We start from the raw sequence: 18915 nt of genomic DNA on the forward strand, positions 1-18915 counted from the left end.
CATGTCCGTTTGTGTATTCAGCCATCATAGCAGTCAACCTGGAATGTGAGCTCCCCCGCCTTCAACATCTGGTGATCAAAAGTCCATTGTGGATTGAATGTGTCAGGGAATGGCTGCTTTGACCTTCCAAACACTGTCTGTTAATATGCAAATGTCTTTTCCAGCCACGGCTGATCTATTTAACAAGTTCTTTCTTCACTCCAGTAACAGTTTAAAATCAATGTTCATGACAAAATTAATGTGCCTCATTCTTGGCAGATGGGGGCTTCGCATGACAATGATATACTACAATATAACCATTCTGGGATTTAAAAATTACATTTTGTAAGTAGTTTCTTAATATGGACCTGTCTTACATTTTCAGAAGGACATATTCTGATCTAACCCAAGTAAAACCCTCAGCCATGTTCACGTTAATATAAATTCATAACGAGAATGCTGCTGTTATTTACTGTGGTCAATGTTCAGTTCATGAAAATTTTAATTTGGAAAAGTCTCACAAAGGATACGTTTACTGACTTTTTTGCCTCGTGTGGTCCGATTTCCTTCTCAAACGTTAGTATCTATGTAGAATTCTCATTTTGATCTGTGAAAGAACATTATTGCAGTAACTGCTTTCCGATTATCGCTTCATAACAAAATGTTTGGCTTTCAGTACTGTTTAGTAATGAATTTGATTGGTTTGGCCAACTCTTTTATCTGTTGTATAAACTTATTTATATACTTATTTAAAGTAACTATGTAATTCACCGGTGAATTAAATTTGAGTGCATTGCAGAAGTCAGATTTTTTTTTTTTTTGCTGATTGTATATGTTCATCAGTCAGTGGTCTATTATCTCTACAAATAAGTACATGTGATATTTTTGGTGGAGAAAAATTTCGGTGACAATGTTTTACTGCATGCTCAAGCAGAGGGAAAAGGTATACTTCATAGTCTTGTCTATAGTACTTCTGTGAGGTGTTCAGTAGAACATGGCAAATTAAATTTAGCACTGATTTTAAATATAAATTATTGAATATCGGTCAAAGATTTGTCATAAATATGCAGTGAGTGGAATTGAATTAGTACAGATATTTAGATGAATAAAAAGGAAACATAATTGCAGATGTTGGAAATAGAATTATGTTGCCCCTTTCGTGTTGATATTTAGCAGTTGGATGCTAAACTGGGAGAGTTATGGTCCTGGAGGAACAACTAAATGGGCTAAAAGGTTTTGTTTAAAAATAAACCTCTGATGGTTCTTGTGTTCTAATAAGGAAATGTGATCTTAACATGAATTAGGAACACTTTTTAATAGGAAAAAATTAAGGTCCTGAATGATGGGATCTGAAGAATGTCTATTTACCTAAAAGTACTGTTTGTTTTCCTCCAAAACTAGGAATATAAGCAACAGTGTACTCATATGATAGCAAATAAACCAAGTCGAAGTGAGAAATTTTTAGCAGCTTGTGCTGCAGGTGAGTTGACACATATTTCATGTTTATCCTACATGAATCGAAATAAGCTTGTTTATGTTGGGTGAAAAAATTCTTATTGCAAATAGAGTGTAGTCAGCCATATGCACCGTAAATAAACTTGCACATTTATTTTATCCCCTGGGATCGCAAATTAGTTATTGCAGCATGAGCTGCCCCAAGGGATCTGGAAAGAAGATTACTGCTGCTGTGCCTTCTGCTGCCTTTGTTGTTACTTTACATGAATGCCACTTGTACCTGACATTGCTACTTCACTCAGAATCTACTCTGTGCTATAAGTAAAAATTCCTGGTCTTAAAATAGATCAAGAATTCCTGCCCTCAGCACAGAGTCCATTTTTGGAGCAGTACAGCAGGTATATATTGCAGCCAGTACTCAAATTGAGAAGATCATCAGGGAGTGCTAATGTCTCTGAATTGAGAAGGACATAGTTCCTCTGAACTGTGTGGAGGGTAGAGTCTATCGTGAAGGGATTAGAAGTGGGAGTATATCTGTGAGCTAGAAAAGTTGCAGGCAATGAGTGTGTCTGAATTGCAGGTGGCAGTGCTTTGGTGAATTGTATCTTAAATTATGAATTACTAGATGTTATTTTCATTTTTAATGTAGTAATGGATATGAATAGCCACTGTAAATCTAATATCACAACCCAGATTTTTATTTGTTTTTCTCATTTCCCCTTCCATTTTAGGAAATTGGGTCCTAACCAAAGATTACATCATTGACAGTGCTAAAAATGGCAGGTGGCTCAATGAAATTCAGTATGAGTGGGGATATAAAATTCAAAGTAATTCACAATATCCTGTGCCAATGGAATCAGTACCAAAAATATGGCGCGAGGAGCTGGTCCGTTCTGGTATACCAGGAGTGTTTCACAACTGGAAAGTAGTGCTTCTGATCAATGATGAAGTGAGGAGAGCTACTTTCAAAAGGTACTGTTTAGGGGCATTAACAGTAGAAAATATTTAATGTTTCTGTGTCCTGTATTATTTGTTTAATTATTCTGGGATAAATGATATTTATATTCCAGGGGTTGCTGATTTGTTAAGAATTGAGACCTGTCATGTTAACCCTAATGTATAGCAAAATCCAATCGAAAAATAATAGTATTTATACAGCAGTTTTTTTTAGTGTTGGAAAGCATCTTCAGGCACTCCAGAGAGAGAATTAGATGAAAAAAGCATTCTAAGGCACCCCAGGAAGAGAATTAGATGAAAATGAATGCCCGGTCAAAGAACAAGAAAATAAATGGTGTGACCAATAAATTGATCAAAGAGGTAGGTCTTAAGAGAGGGTGTTTAAAGGAGAAGAGTTGCAGGGGTTTGGAGAGGGAATTACAGTGGAGGCCATAGGTAACTGTAGGAAGGGAAGGATACGTAAGAAGAATGAAAAGTTCTGGCGGGTTATTTGGGATGAGGAAGGATGAAGGCGTAGAGGTTTAAACACAAGGATAAGAGTTTAAAATTGGAGGTGTTGGAATGACCGGGAGACTATGTAGGTCAGGAAGAGGAGAAGTAATTGATAAGGGAGTGATACTAGATGCTGAATAGGATGTAGGCACCAGAGTTTTGGATGAGCCAAAGTTTAGAAGGTGGAGTTTGCAAAGTTGGCCAGAAGCCACTGGAGTAGTTGAGCCTGGAGGTGACAAAGACATGGATGAGAGATTTGTTAGCAGATTGACTCGGGCAGAGACAGTCAATGTATTGGAGCTGGAAGTAAGGGCTTTTTGATGAAAAAGATATGGGTTGGGATTTTTCGATAGGCGGACGGGAACTGCCCACTGACTGAAAAGTCGGTGGGGAACCTGCTTCTGCCTCGCCTGAGGATCTGACCTGTATTTTGCGGGTCGCCGGGCTGCAAATGGTGTGAGGCGGGACTTGCACCCGCTTGAGGTAGGAAGTCCCGCCTAAGAGAGTTGCTGGCCAATCAGTGGGTCGGCAGCTCCTAGTCCAAGCAGCGTGACCAGGAGTGTTGGCCACTTCTGGGACTACAGCCCAGCTCGTAAAAGATGATTTTGAGGAGCCGGGAAGGCAGGTAAGTTTTGGTTGCCTCGCCGAGGGTGATCGGTCAGGCCCTGGCGAGGCAAGGGTGGTGAAGGGGGGGGCATGTTGAGCCTTGGGGGTGGTGGCGGTAGTGGGGGCGGCCCTCCATTGGGCACAGAGTGCCCGATCATGAGGGCCCCCCAGGACCTCTCTCGATCCACGGCCACCTGACCAGCCATGCGTAAAATCCGCGTGGCAGATAAGTGGCCATTTAAGGGCCTTAATTGGCTTGAGGTGGGTGGGCCTACGTAAAGTGGCGGCTGAGGCAGGAGCGGGTCGAGAAGGCCTCCCGCTCCATTTTACGCCACCACCACCCCCTCTCCCCCCCCACCCCCGGCCACCATCCCACTCTTTCGGGTGGCGTAAAATTCAGCCCATGGAGCAGGAAGTTCAATTCTGAGTCAAAAGCAGTGCCAAGATTGGGTCTGGTTTAACTTGAAACAATGTTTGGGAACAGGAATGGAATCACCTGACAAATGTGCAGAGTTTGTGGAAAGGTGTTAAGACAATGGTTTTATTCTTTCCCAACTGTAACTGGACGAAGTTAAGGTTCATCTCAGACTGAATGACGGGCATAGACTTTTTTCCCCTTTTTGTTTAATTCATTCATGGGATGTGGGCGTTTGCTGGCAAGACCAGCATTGTTGCCCATTCCAGATCGCCCTTGAGAAGTTGGTGGTGAGCTGCCTTCTTGAACCGCTGCAGAGGAGCTGGTGGCGCAGTGGTAGTGTCACTGGATGAGAAACCCAGAGACCCAAGGTATTGCTCTGGGAACATGGGTTCGAATCCCACCACAATAGAAGGTGGAATTTAGAAACGTAGGAGCAGGAGTAGGCCATTCATCCCAGCGAGCCTGCTCTGCCATTCAATACGATCATGGCTGATAATCCACTTCAATGCCTTTTTCCCACAATATCCTCATATCCCCTTATGTCATTTGTATTTAGAAATCTGACCATCTTTGCTTTAAACATACTCAATGACTGAGCTTCCACAGCCCTCTGGGGTAGAGAATTCCAAAGAATCACAACCCTCTGAATAAAGAAATTTCTCCTCATCTCTGTCCTAAGTGGCTTCCCCCTTGTTTTGAAATTGTGTCCCCTGGTTCTAGTCTCCCTGACCAGGGGAAACATCTTAGCTGCATCTACCCTGTCTATCCCTTTAAATATTTTGTAGGTTTCATTGATATCACCTCTCATTCTTCAAAACTCTAGAGAATACAGGCCCAGTTTTCCCAATCTCTCTTCATAGGACAGTCCAGTCATTCCGGGAACAAATCTGGTGAACCTTCGTTGCACTGTCTCTATGGCAATAATATCCTTCCTAAGGTAAGGGGACCAAAACTGCACACAGTGCTCCAGCTGCGGTCTAACCAAGGTTCTATACAATTGAGGCAAGACTTCACTACTCCTCTACTCAAATCCTGTTGCGGTTAAAGGCTAACATGCCATTAGCGTTGCTAATTGCTTGCTGCACCTGCATGTTAGCTTTCAGTGACTTATTGACAAGGACACCCAGGTATCTTTGTACATCTGCACTTTCTAATCTCTTACCATTTAAGAAATACTCTGCACATCTGTTCCTCCTACTAAAGTGGATAACCTCACACTTTTCCACATTATATTCCACATGCTACTTTCTTGCCCACTCACTAATCCTTTCCAAATCCCCTTGAAGCTGCTTTGCATCTTCCTCTCAACACACATTCCCACCTAGTTTTGTGTCATCCGCGAACTTGGAAATACTACATTTGGTCCCCACATCCAAATCATTGATATATATTGTGAACAGCTGGAGCCCAAGTACTGTTCCTTATGATATCCCACTCGTCACAGTCTGCCAACGCGAGAATGGCCCATTTATTCCTACTCTTTTCTGCCTGTTAGCCAATCCTTAATCCATGCCAGTATATTGCCTCCTATCCCATGTGCTTTAATTTTGCTAACCAACCTCCTGTGGGGGACTTTATCCTTTTGAAAAAAAATCCAAGTATACCACATCCACCAACTCCTCTATCAATTCTGTTTGTAACATCCTGCAAAAAAACTCCAACAGATTTGTCAAACATGTTTTCCCATTCATAAATCCATGTTGACTCTGCCCAATCAGATCATTATTATCCAATTGTCCATTTATCACATCCTTTACAATAGATTTTAGCATTTTTCCAACGACTGATGTAAGGCTAACAGGTCTGTAATTCCCTGTTTTCTGTCTCCCTCCCTTCTTAAATAGTGGGGTGACATTTGCGACCTTCTAATCTGCAGGAACTGCTCCAAAATCTGTAGAATTTTGGAAGATAATCACCAATGCAACCACTATGTCCACAACTACTGCTTTCAACACTCTGGGATGTAGAATATCAGATCCTGGGGACTTATCAACCTTCAGCCCCATTAATTTCTGCAATACAGCCTTACTAATATTGATTTCCTTCCATTCTTCATTGCCCTCTAATCCCTTGGATCTCTAATTCTGGGAGATTTCTTGTGGATTCCTCTGTGAAGACAGACACAAAGTGATCATTTAGCTTCTCTGCCATTTCTCTATTCCCCATTATAAATTCTCCTGACTCTGCCTGTAATGGACCCACATGTGTCTTAGCCAAACATTTCCTTTTTACGTACCTTTAGAAGCCTTCACAGTCCATTTTTATATTTTTGCTAGCTTACATTCATATTCTATTCTTTATCAGTTTCTTCATCCTCCTTTGCTGTATTCTAAAATCCTCCCAATCCTCAAGTTTACTACTATTTCTGGCAATTTTATAGGCTTTTTCTTTTAATCTTATACAATCCTTAACTTCCTATGTTATCCACGGTTGACTGCCTTACTTTTGGGGTTTTTGTGCCTTGAAGGAATGTATAGTTGCTGGAAACTATGTAATATTTGTTTAAAGACTATCCATTGCCTATGTACTGTCATACCTTTAAATTTTCCCAATTGACCTCAGCCAATTTGCCCCTCATACCTTCATAATTTCCTTTGTTCAAATTTAACACCCTGGCTTCAGATTGAATTACCTCACTTTCAAACATAATGTAAAATTCTATCATATTATGGTCACTCATCCCTAAAGGTTCTTTTACAACAAGGTTATTAATTAGCCCTTTCTCATTACATAATACTAGATATAAAAATAGCCTGTTTCATAGTCAGTTCCTCACATACTGCTCTAGAAGACCATCCCTAACACAATCCAGAAACTCGTCCTTCACAGCATTAGTGCTCATTAGGTTTACCCAGTCTATATGCAAATTAACGTCACCCATGATTACTGTATTACCCATGCTACATGCCCCTCTAATCTCCTGATGCCACGCCCCACATTACAACTACTGTTTGGCCTATAAACAACACCTACCAATGTTTGCTGCCCCTTGCTGTTTCTTAGCCCCACCCAAACAGATTCCACACTTTGTGCTTCCGATCTGCAATCCTCCCTTACTAATGTACTGATCCCATCCCTTTATTATCAGCACAACACCACCTCCTTTTCCTTTTTGCCTGTCCTTCAGAAATGTCAAATATCCTTGAATATTCAGTTCCCAGTCTTGGTCACCCTGTAGCCACGTTTCTGTTATGGCAATTACCTTTATTTGAGCCTTTAAATCATCGACCTTGTTGCGAATGCTGCGTGCATTCAGGTAGAGTGTTCTTAACCTTGTCGTCTTGACATTCTACATTCTAAGCCTTTGTTTCGCCTGCCTTCTAATGTCACTTGCTACTTTTCTACCTCCTGTTATCAGCTTTACTTCCTTCTAATTTGAGCTACCCCCTCAGGTTCCCACCCCCCAACAAGCTAGTTAAACCCTCCCCAACAGCATTAGCAAATCTCCCTGCAAGAATGTTAGTTCCGGTCCTGTTAAGGTGTAGCCCGTCCATCTTGTACAGGTCCCATCTGCCCTTGAACCGGTCCCAATGCCTCAGAAATCTGATGCCCTCCCTCCTCCACCAAGTCTCCAGCCATATGTTCAATCGATCAATCCTCCCATTCCTATGCTCAGTAGCACATGGCACTGGGACTAATCCTGAAATTACTGCTTTTGAGGTCCTGCTTTTTAATTTCCTTCCTAACTCCCTAAAGTGTGCTTTCAGGACCTCATCCCTCTTCCTACCTATGTCATTGGTACCAATGTGGACCATGACCTCTTGCTGTTCACCCTCCCACAGTGGGACGTCCTGCAGCCGCTCCATGACATCTTTGATCCTGGCACCAGGGAGGCAACTCACCATCCTGGAGTCACATTTACTGCTGTAGAAATGCCTGTCTGATCTCGGACTATCGAATCCCCCATCACTATTGCTCTTCCACTCTTCTTCCTCCCCTCCTGTGCAGCTGAACTTCCTTTTGTTCTTTCTGCGCTCTCCCTGAAGTACCATCGCTCTCACCAGTATCCAAAATGGAAAACTGATTAGCTAGCAAGATCGACTCAAGGGACTCCTGCACTGCTTGCCTGGTTCTCTTACACTGCCTAGCGGTCACCCGTTCCCTCTCTACCTGCATGCTCCTAACCTGCAGTGTGACCACCTCCCTAAACTTGCTATCCACGTAGACCTCTGCCTCGCAGATGCACAACAGTGACTCCAGCCGCCACTCGAGTTCCAAAACTTGGAGTTCAACTTCTGCAGCCGATGACACTTCATGCAGATGTTTTCGTCTAGGACACGTGGTGCGTCCATGAATTCCTACATACCGCAGGACATCCGTTCCATTTGGCCGAGCTGAGCAGCCATAACGTAACTTTAAAAAGGTTTTATTACAATGATAAGTAAAATAACTTACCAGTTACTCACCAATCAACTTCATCCCGGTACCGAAGACAGAGGCAGCTACTGGAGGCTGAAAAAAGGTAGAAGAAAGAAAGGAGCCCCTCCCTCACGCATGAAACTCCCACTATATACATTCTGCACTCAAATTTATTTTCTTAATTTATAGTTCCCCTCCTTACCAAACTTCCTTCTTCACACAGTGTCCCCCAGCAGCACTCCATGCAGACAAGCAGCACTAAGAGTCCCCTCAATTTATGCTGTGTAAACAATGCTGTGTTTTTGCTCTGTTAAAGCTCACAAACCAGTTTAAGCTAGCTCCCTAATTAACTAGCTACAGCTACTCTGAGTGTTAGTATACCCCTGTTTAAAACTGCAAGAAACCTGACTTGCCTCTTAACTGAAATAGGAATTCCAATTAATTGCCAGATGTAAACAAAACAAAAACTAGTCTTGAGATTAACCCTTAAAATTCACTCACTTACCAAACTCCCTTATTCACACTCAGTGCAGACTTGAATTCAATTAATAAATCTAAAATTGAAAGCTTATCTAATTATGGCCAGGAAACCATTGTCAATTATTGTAAAAACCCAAACGATTCACTGATGTACTTCGGGAAGGAAATCTGCTGTCCTTACCTCATCTGGCCTACATGTGACTCCAGACCCACAGCAATGTGGTTGACTCTCAAATTCCCTCTGAAATGGCCTGGCAAGCCACTCAATGTATCCAACCACGACGAAGTCAATAAGGAATGAAACCGGATGGACCACCCAGCATCGACCTAGGCACCAGAAACAACAATGGCAGCCCTGTCAACCATACAAAGTCCTTCTTACGAAGAGCTGGGGGCTTGCACCAAAGTTGGGAAAGCTGACCCAGAGACTAGTCAAGCAACAACCAGACATAGTCATACTCACTGAATCTTCCCTTACATACAATGTCCCAGACACTGCCATCACCATCTTCGGGTATGTCCTATCCCACTGGTAGGACAGAACCCGCAAAGGTGGCGGCACAGTGTTTATACATTCGGGAGGGAGTTGCCCTAGGAGTCCTCAACATTGAACCCAGACCCAATGAAGTCTCATGGCATCAGGTCAAACATGGGCAAGTAAACCTCCTGCTGATTACCACCTACTGCCGCCCTCCCTCAGCTGATGAATCAGCACTCCTCCATGTTGAACAGCACTTGCAGGAAGCATTAAGGGTGGCAAGGGTGCAGAATGTACTCTGGGTGGGGGACTTCAATGTCCATCAAGAGTGGTTGGGTAGCACCACTACTGACCGAGCTGGCCGAGTCCTAAAGGACATAGCTGATAGATTTTGTCTGTGGCAGGTGGTGAGGGAACCAACAAGAGGAGAAAACACATTTTACCTTGTCCTCCCCAATCTGCCTGCCGCAGATGCGTTTGTCCATGACCATATTGGTAGGTGTGACTACCGCGCAATCATTGTGGAAACAAAGTCCTGTCATCACACTGAGGATACCCTCCATCGTGTTGTGTGGCACTACCATTGTGCTAAATGGAATAGATTTCAAACAGATCCAGCAATACAAAACTGGGCATCCATGAGGCACTGTGGGCCATCAGCAGCAGCAGAATTGCACTCCGCCACAATCTGTAACCTCATGGCCCGGCATGTCCTCCACTCGACCATTACCATTGGGTGCCTCTGCCACCCAATCACTTTAAATCTATGCTCTCTAGTCACTGATCTCTTTTGTTGGAGATCGTCATTGCCTGCCGCTTGTGTGGTGTGAATGTTACTTGCCACGTATCAGCCCAAGCCTGAATGTTGTCCAGGTCTTGCTGCATATGGACACTGACTGCTTCAGTATCTGAAGAGTTGGGAAAGGTACCGAACATCATATAATCATCAGCGAATGTCACCTCTTCTGACCTTGAGGGAAGGTCATTGATGAAGCAGCTGAAGATGGCTGGGCCTACGACACCACCCTGAGGAACTCCTGCAGAAATGTCCTGGGGCTGAGATGATTGGTCTCCAACAACCACAACCATCTTCCTTTGTGCTCGGTATGACTCCAACCAGCGGAGAGTTTCCCCCCAATTCCCATTGACTTCAATTTGTCTAGGGCTGCTTGATGCCACACTTGGTCAAATTCTGCCTTGATATCAAGGTAATTACTCTCACCTCACCTCATTTGAGTTCAGCTGTTTTGTCCATGTTTGGGCCAAGGCTGTAATGAGGTCAGGAGGCCAATGCCCCTGATGGAACCCAAACTGAGCATCAGTGAGCAGGTTGTTATTTTCATGGTGCTTGAGAGCACTGTCAATGGCACCTTCCATCACTTTGCTAATCAAGAGCAGACTGATAGGGCAGTAATTGGCTGGATTGGATTTGTCCTTTTTGTGGACAGGACGTCCCTGGGCAATTTTCCACATTGTCGGGTAGATGCCAGTGTTGTAGCTGTACTTGGAACAGCTGGCTAGGGGCGCAGCTAGTTCTGCAGCACAAGTCTTCAGTACTGCAGCTGGGATGTTTTTGGGACCCATAGCCTTTGCAGTATCCAGTGCCTTCAACAGGCTCGAGGAGCCGAGTGGTCTACATTTGCTCCTAATTCGTATGTTTGTTAATATCACGTTGAGCGAATTGAATTGGCTGATGACTGGCACCTATGATGCTGGGGACTTCAGGAGGAGGTCGAGATGGATCATCCACTCGGCACTTCTGGCTGAAGATGGATGCAAGCACTTCAGCCTTTACTTTTGCACTGATGTGCTGGGCTCCTCCATCATTCAGGATAGACATATTTGTGGAGCCTTCTCCTCCTGTTAATTGTTCAGTTGCCCACCACTATTCGCAACTGGATGTGGCAGGACTGCAGAGCTTTGATCTGATCCGTTGGTTGTGGGATCGCTCAGCTCTGTTTATTGCATGCTGCTTCCACTGTTTTCCATGCAAGCAGCCCTGTGTTGCAGCTTCACCACGTTGACACCTCATTTTGAGGTATACCTGGTGCTGCTCCTGGCATATTCTCCTGCAGCATTCATTAAACTTAGTTTGATGGTAATGGTAGATGGAGGGATATGCCGGGTCGTGAGGTTACAGATTGTGGTTGAATAGAATTCTGCTGCTGCTGATGGTCCACAGTACCTCATGGATGTCCAGTTGTGAGCTGCCAGATCTGTTCTGAATCTGTCCCATTTAGCACAGTTGCAGTGCCACACAACACGGTGGAGGGTATCCTCAGTGTGAAGACAGGACTTCGTTTTCACAATGATTGTGTGGTGGTCACTCCTACCAGTACTGTCATGGACAGATGCAATAGGTAGATTGATGAGGACAGGGTCTGGTAGGTTGTACCTTCCACATCTGACATGTGGGATTAGAATCCAGGACCAGCATGTTCCTGTGAGGAAGAAAGACAAGTTTGGCAAGTTTCGGGAAGCTTGGATAACACGGGATATTGTGAGCCTAGTCAAAAAGAAAAAGGAAGCATTTGTAAGGGCTGGAAGGCTAGGAACAGAGGAAGCACTTGAGGAATATAAAGACAGTAGGAAGGAACTTAAGCAAGGAGTTAGGAGGGCTAAAAGGGGTCATGAAAAGTCATTAGCAAACAGTATTAAGGAAAATCCCAAGGCTTTTTCTACATATATAAAGAGCAAGAGGGTAACCAGGGAAAGGGTTGGCCCACTCCAGGACAGAGATTGGAATCTATGTGTGGAGCCAGAAGAAATGGGTGAGGTGCTAAATGAGTACTTTGCATCAGTATTCACCAAGGAGAAGGACTTGGTGGATGATGAGCCTAGGGAAGGGAGTGCAGATAGTCATCTCATTATCAAAAAGGAGTAGGTGTTGGGTGTCTTGCAAAGCATTAAGGTAGATAAGTCCCCAGGGCCTGATGGGATCTACCCTAGAATACTGAGGGAGGCAAGGGAAGAAATTGCTGGGGCCTTGACCGAAATCTTTGCATCCTCATTGGCTACAGGTGAGGTCCCAGAGGACTGGAGAATAGCCAATGTTGTTCCTTTGTTTAAGAAGGGTGGTAAGGATAATCCAGGAAATTATAGGCCAGTGAGCCTTACATCAGTGGTAGGGAAACTATTAGAGAGGATTCTTCGGGACAGGATTTACTCCCATTTGGAAACAAACGAACTTATTAGCGAGAGACAGCATGGTTTTGTGAAGGGGAGGTCGTGTCTTACTAATTTGATTGAGTTTTTTGAGGAAGTGACGAAGATGATTGATGAGGGAACGGCGGTGGATGTTGTCTATATGGACTTTAGTAAAGCCTTTGACAAGGTCCAGCATGGCAGACTGGTGCAAAAGGTGAAGTCACACTGGATCAGAGGTGAGCTGGCAAGATGGATACAGAACTGGCTCAGTCACAGAAGACAGAGGGTAACAGTGGATGGGTGTTTTTCTGAATGGAGGGATGTGACTAGTGGTGTTCCGCAGGGATCAGTGCTGGGACCTTTGCTGTTTATAGTACAGATAAATGATTTGGAGGAAAATGTAGCTGGTCTGATTAGCAAGTTTGCGGACGACACAAAAGTTGGTGGAGTTGCGGATAATGATGAGGATTGTCAGAGGATACGGCAGGATATAGATCGGTTGAAGACTTGGGCAGAGAAATGGCAGATGGAGTTTAATCCGGACAAATGTGAGGTAATGCATTTTGGAAGGTCTAATGCAGGTGGGAGGTATACAGTAAATGGCAGAACCCTTAGGAGTATTGACAGGCAGAGAGATCTGGGCGTACAGGTCCACAGGTCACTGAAAGTGGCAACACAGGTGGATAAGGTAGTCAAGAAGGCCTACGGCATGCTTGCTTTCATCGTTCGGGGCATAGAGTATAAAAATTGGCAAGTCATGTTGCAGCTGTACAGAACCTTAGTTAGGCCACACTTAGGATATTGCGTGCAATTCTGGTCGCCACACTACCAGAAGGACGTGGAAGCTTTGGAGAGGGTACAGAGGAGGTTTACCAGGATGTTGCCTGGTCTGGAGAGCATTAGCTATGAGGAGAGGTTGGAAAAACTCTGATTGTTTTCACTGGAACGACGGAGGTGGAGGGGCGACATGATAGAGGTTTACAAAGTTATGAGCGGCATGGACAGAGTGGATAGTCAGAAGCTTTTTCCCAGGGTGGAAGAGTCAGTTACTAGGGGACATAGGTTTAAGGTGCGAGGGGCAAAGTTTAGAGGGGATGTGTGAGGCAAGTTTTTTACACAGAGGGTGGTGAGTGCCTGGAACTTGCTGCCAGGGGAGGTGGTGGAAGCAGATACGATAGCGACGTTTAAGAGACATCTTGACAAATATATGAATAGGAAGGGAATACAGGGATATGGGCCCCGGAAGTGCAGAAGGTGTTAGTTTAGGCAGGCATCAAGATCGGCGCAGGCTTGGAGGGCCGAATGGCCTGTTACTGTGCTGAACTGTTCTTTGTTCTTGTTGCTTGGCATTTGTGTGGTGCAAATGTACTTGCCACGTATCAGCTCAAGCCTGAATGTTGTTCAGGTCTTGCTGTGTATGGACACAGATTGCTTCAGTTCCATTTGCAATTCCTTAGATAACAAGCACTGTGCAATCATCAGTGAACATTCCCACTTCTGACCTCCTGAAGGAGCGAAGATCATTGGTTAAACAGCTGAAGATGATTTGGCCTGGGACACTGTCCTGAGGAACTCCTGCAGCAATGTCCTGTGGCTGAAATTTTATTAATAAGGAGGTTAAAATAGGGCACTTAAATCTTAATGCAATCAGGCAGAGTCAACATGGTTTTGTGAAAGGGGAATCATGTTTGACTAATTTATTAGAGTTCTTTTGAGGAAGTAACCAGCAAGGTGGATTATGGGGAACCTGTAGATGTGGTGTACTTGGATTTCCAGAAGGCATTTGATAAGGAGCTACATCAAAGATTACTACACAAAATAAGAGCTTGTGGTGTAAGGGGTAACATATTACCTAACCAATCCACTATCCATGCTAACAGGAAGCGCAGAGTAGAGATAAATAGGTCATCTTTGGGTTGGCAAACTGTAACTAGTGGAGTGCCACAGGGATTAGTGCTGGAGCCTCAACTATTTACAATCTACATAAATGACTTGGCTGAAGGGACGGAATGTATGTTAGCTAAATTTGCTGATGACGCAAAGTTAGGTAGAATAGTAAGTTGTGAGGAGGATATAAGGTGTCTGCAAAGGGATTTAGATGGGATAAGTTATGCGGCAAAAATTTGGCAGATGGAGTATAATGTGGGAAAATGAACTTGTCCACGTTGGTAGAAGAATAGAAAAGCAGAATATTATTGAAATGGAGAGCGACTGCAGAACTCTGTGGTACAGAGGGATCCAGGTGTCCTGGTACACGACTCACAAAAAATTAGAATGCAAGTACAGCAAGTGATTAGGAAGGCAAATGGAATTTTGTTTATTGCAAGGAGAATTGAATATAAAGATAAGGAAGTTTTGCTGCAGTTGGACAGGACATTGGTGAGACCACATCTGGAGTTCTGTGTACAGTTTTGGTCTCCTTAGTTAAGAAAGGGTATAATTGCATTCGAAGCAGTTCAGAGAAGGTTCATGCAACTGATTCCTGGGATGAAGGGGTTAAAGTGAGGAAAGGTTGGGCCTGTATCCGTTGGAGTTTAGAAGAATGGGAGATGATCTTATTGAAACATCATAAGATCTTGAGTGGACTTGACAGGGCGGATGCTGAGAGGATGCTCCCCTTGTGAGAGACAAGAATCAGGGGGGCACAGTTTAAAAATAAAGGGTCTCCCATTTAGGACAGATATGAGAAATTTTTTCTCAGGTTTGTTGGGCTGTGGAATTCTCTTCCCCAGAGAATAGTGAGGCAAGGTCATTGAATGTTTTTAAGGCTGAGTTAGATAGATTCTTAATTGACAAGGGAGTCAAAGGGTATAGGGTTAGACAGGAAAGTAGAGTTGAGGCCACAATCAGATCATCCATGATATTATCAAATGGCGGAGCAGGCTCAAGGGGCCGAATAGCCTACTCCTGCTCTTTGTTCGTATGAGATGTTTGGCCTCCAACAACCACAACTGTCTTCGCTGTGCTAACTATGACTCAGCCAGTGGGGAATTTTCCCCTTTATCTCTGTTGGCTTCAATTTTACTAGGGTTCCTTGATGCCGTACTCAATCAAATGCTGTCTTGATGTCCAGGTTGCTCACTCACCTCACCTCCTGTCTAGAATTCAGCTCTTTTTTTCCATGGTTGAACCAAGGTTGTAATGAGGTCTGGTGACCATCGGTCCTGCGGAACCCAAACTGAGCATTGGTGAGCAGGTTTTTGGTGAGTAAATGTCACTTGAATGCACTGTCAACAACACCTTCCGTCACTGCTGCTGATGGGGCGATGATTGGACTTGTCCTGCTTTGTGCGGACAGAACATACCTGGATAATTTTCTACTTTGTTGGGTAGATGCCAGTGCTGGTGTTGTACTGGACCAGCTTGGCTAGAGGTGTGGCTAGTTCTGAACCAGAAGTCTTCAACACCTTCAGCTGGGATGTTGTCAGGCCCATCGCCTTTTCTGTATCCAGTGTGCATACCTGTTTCTTGATATCCGTGAGTGAATTGACTTTCTGAAGACTGGTTTCTGTGATGTTGGGGAGCCTCAAGAAAGCAGAGCTGGATCATCCACTCGGCACTTCTGGCTGAAGATGGTTACAAATGCTTCAGCCTTGTCTTTTGTATTACCGTGCTGGACTCCACCATCATTAAAGGTGGAGATGTTATAGAGGCGCCTCCTCCTGTTTTGTCCACCACCATTCACAACTGGCTGCAGCAGGATTGCAGAGCTTTGATCAGATCCATTGGTTGTGGGATTGCTTGGCTCTGTCTGTAACATGCTGCTTCTACTGTTTTTAAAGTGCATGTAGTCTTGTGTTATAACTTCATCAGGTTAGCACCTCATTTAGGTATGCCCGGTGCTGCTCCTACTCATTAAACTAGGCTTGGTCACCTGGCTTGATGGTAATGGTAGAGTGAGGGATATGCCAGGGCATTTGGGTATAGATTGTGGTGGAGTACAATGCTGCTGCCGATGGCCCAAAGCGCCTCATAAATGGCTAGTTTTGAGCTGCTAAATCTGTTCTGAATCTATCCCATTTAGCATGGGGGTAGTGTCACACAACGTGATGAAGAGTATCTTCATTTGAAGATGGGCCTTTGTCTCCAGAAAGACAGTATGGTGGTAACTCCTACCAGTAGTCATGGACAGATACATCTACCCCATAGCTGAGTTGGTGAGGACAAAGTCTGGTAGGATTTTCCCTTGTTATTTCCTCCCCACCTGGTGCAAACATAGTCTGGCAGCTATGTCCTTCCATGCTCAACTAACTGGGTCAGATATGGTGCTAGCAAGCCACTTTTGATGGACATTGAAATCCCCCATCCAGAAGACATTCTGTACTCTTGCTACCATCAGTGCCCCTTCAAAGTGGTGGTCAACATCGAAGGCTATTTATTCAGTAGCTGAGGGAGGGCAGTAGGTGGTAATCAGCAGGAAGTTTGCTTGTCCATGTTTGACCTGGTGCTGTAAAGCTTCATGGGGTCCAAAGTCAATGTTGAGGACTCCCAGGGTTGCTCTCATGACTGTATACCACTATGCTGCCACCTTTGGTGGGTGTCTGCTGCTGATGGAACATGACATAACCAGGAATGGTGATGGAGTCTCGAACTTTTGCTGATAGTTATGATTCTGTGTATGCTGTGACTTCGCTAGTCTGGGGCTACTCTCCCAATTTTGGCCCAGATGTTTGGGCCAACTGGGCTGTTGCCTTTGTTGTGTCCGAATTCACTGCTGGGTGGTCAGTTAGGGGTTTTTACCTTTTTGTAGTGGTTTGATAAACAAGTCGCTTGCTTGGCCATTCAGAGGGCAGTTAAGAGTCAGCCACATTACTGTAGATCTGGAGTCACGTAGGCCAGACCAGGTAAGAACAACAGGTACCCTCCCCTAAAGGGCATTGGTGAACCAGTTGGGGTTTTTATGCCAATCCAATAGTTCCATTACTCATGGCTGCACTTTATTCAAGAACTTATTTAATTAACTGAGTTTAAATTCAAGATGGCAATTGAACACGTCTCTGGATTATGAATCCAGGCCTTTGGATTAGTAATATACCAACTGTACTGTCTGACGGACAGAAGCATTAGAGGGATCAGGAGAGGTGATGGAAAGGTGGAGCTGTGTGTTGTCTGTGTACATATGAAGGCTGGTCCTATGTCAGGATGGTAATGCCATGAGTCAGCATGTAGAGTAGGAAAAGTTGAAGGTCATAGATCTCTTAAGGGTTGGGTGGGGGAAGACACTACAGCTAATGCTTTGGGCCTAAAAGACGTTATTGGTGGAAATGCTGTAGCCACAATTTGATAGGTAAGAGTGGAATCGCACAAGGGCAGTGCCACTTAGCTGGACAGAGGAGAATCTTTGGAGGAGAGTGGTATGATTAAACATGTACAAGGCTGCAGAAAGGTTGAGAAGAACAAGGAGTGAAAATGCGCCACAGTCATAGGATGTCATTTGTGACTTTGATTAGGGCCAAGTCAGTGTATTGACGGAAGAAACCTGATTTAAAGATCTAAATGGAGTTGTGGGGAAGATGATCATAGACAACCTATTCAAGGACTTGAGAGGAAAAGGAGGTTAAACAATAGGGTGCAAGTTTTTGCAAGGACAAAAGGGTCGAGTGTGGATTCTTGGATGGGTGCGATGAATGTTTGTTTCAGAAGGAAGGGTACAGAACCTGAGGAAAGGGGACGATTTATAATGCCAGTTAGCATGGTGGCAAGGAAAGGAAGCTGGGCGGGTCAGCAATCTAGTGGGAACCGAGTTGAAGGAGATGAATTTCATGGTAACAAAGCAGTCTGTGATGAGAGTGCTAGGGAGAGAGGCTTAAGTAGATGGCTGTAAATAGAGAAAATAAACCAATGGTTTTCTTTATTCTCCAAGATAATCCTGGTCTCATTGGTGGTTTTGCCAGAGGAAACAAAGGCTTGATGTGGCCACAATCAAACCTGGTGATGGATGATTAAACCAGATACTTAAATCTGCACCCCTTGAAATTGGAGCAAAGATGGGGGTATATCAGAAGTAGTGACAGAGAGCAATGCTTTTACTTGGATCCCGGACATCAAAGATGGAGGCGAGGGAGCGGATAAGCAGATTGTCCGCTGCCAAAGCATTGCAGTAAATGGAAGACCAAAGGCCAGGCAGTTCTAAGTGATCTGTGGGGCATTTTTTCCTGTGATGGACACAGAAGGTACAGAAGGGTTGGAAGTGGGCAGAGCTATGTGGGTGCTGAAGGGATACAAGAAAGTGGTTAGAAGTGGCCTTGTCTGTGGTTTTAAGTCAGAAGAGTAGAGAGGCCACTTATTTGTACATCTGTCTATCAAATCCGTCTTATTGTCAATCAGAACCCAGGAGAGGATTTGGAACATTGGGGTTGCTGAGTTTTGGCATAGTGGAGAGGAGCATCTCCCTGGAGTGGGCCCAGGAGACATGTCTTCTGATATGCTCTGTTGGTGAATTTGGGGAGCTTTATAGTCTTTAATGAGCATAAATTTCTATGAACAAAAATTACCTCATTGAACATAGATCTCACTGGCTTGTAATTTTCTAGTTTTTAATATT

At 44.2% G+C, this 18915-nt stretch overlaps 1 protein-coding gene across 1 annotated transcript in view; it reads left to right on the forward strand.

Annotated features, from left to right (window-relative positions):
• slf1 (SMC5-SMC6 complex localization factor 1) overlaps positions 1 to 18915 on the forward strand; it is a 107637-nt gene that overhangs the window by 29922 nt on the left and 58800 nt on the right. Inside the window, exons 3-4 of the mRNA XM_068029715.1 lie at positions 1381 to 1459; positions 2166 to 2406. Of these exons, the coding sequence (XP_067885816.1) occupies positions 1381 to 1459; positions 2166 to 2406 (320 nt within the window). The remainder of the gene's footprint in view (positions 1 to 1380; positions 1460 to 2165; positions 2407 to 18915) is intronic.

This window comes from Heterodontus francisci, chromosome 4 (genome assembly GCF_036365525.1).
Source record: "Heterodontus francisci isolate sHetFra1 chromosome 4, sHetFra1.hap1, whole genome shotgun sequence".
NCBI classification, from domain to species: Eukaryota; Metazoa; Chordata; class Chondrichthyes; order Heterodontiformes; family Heterodontidae; genus Heterodontus; species Heterodontus francisci.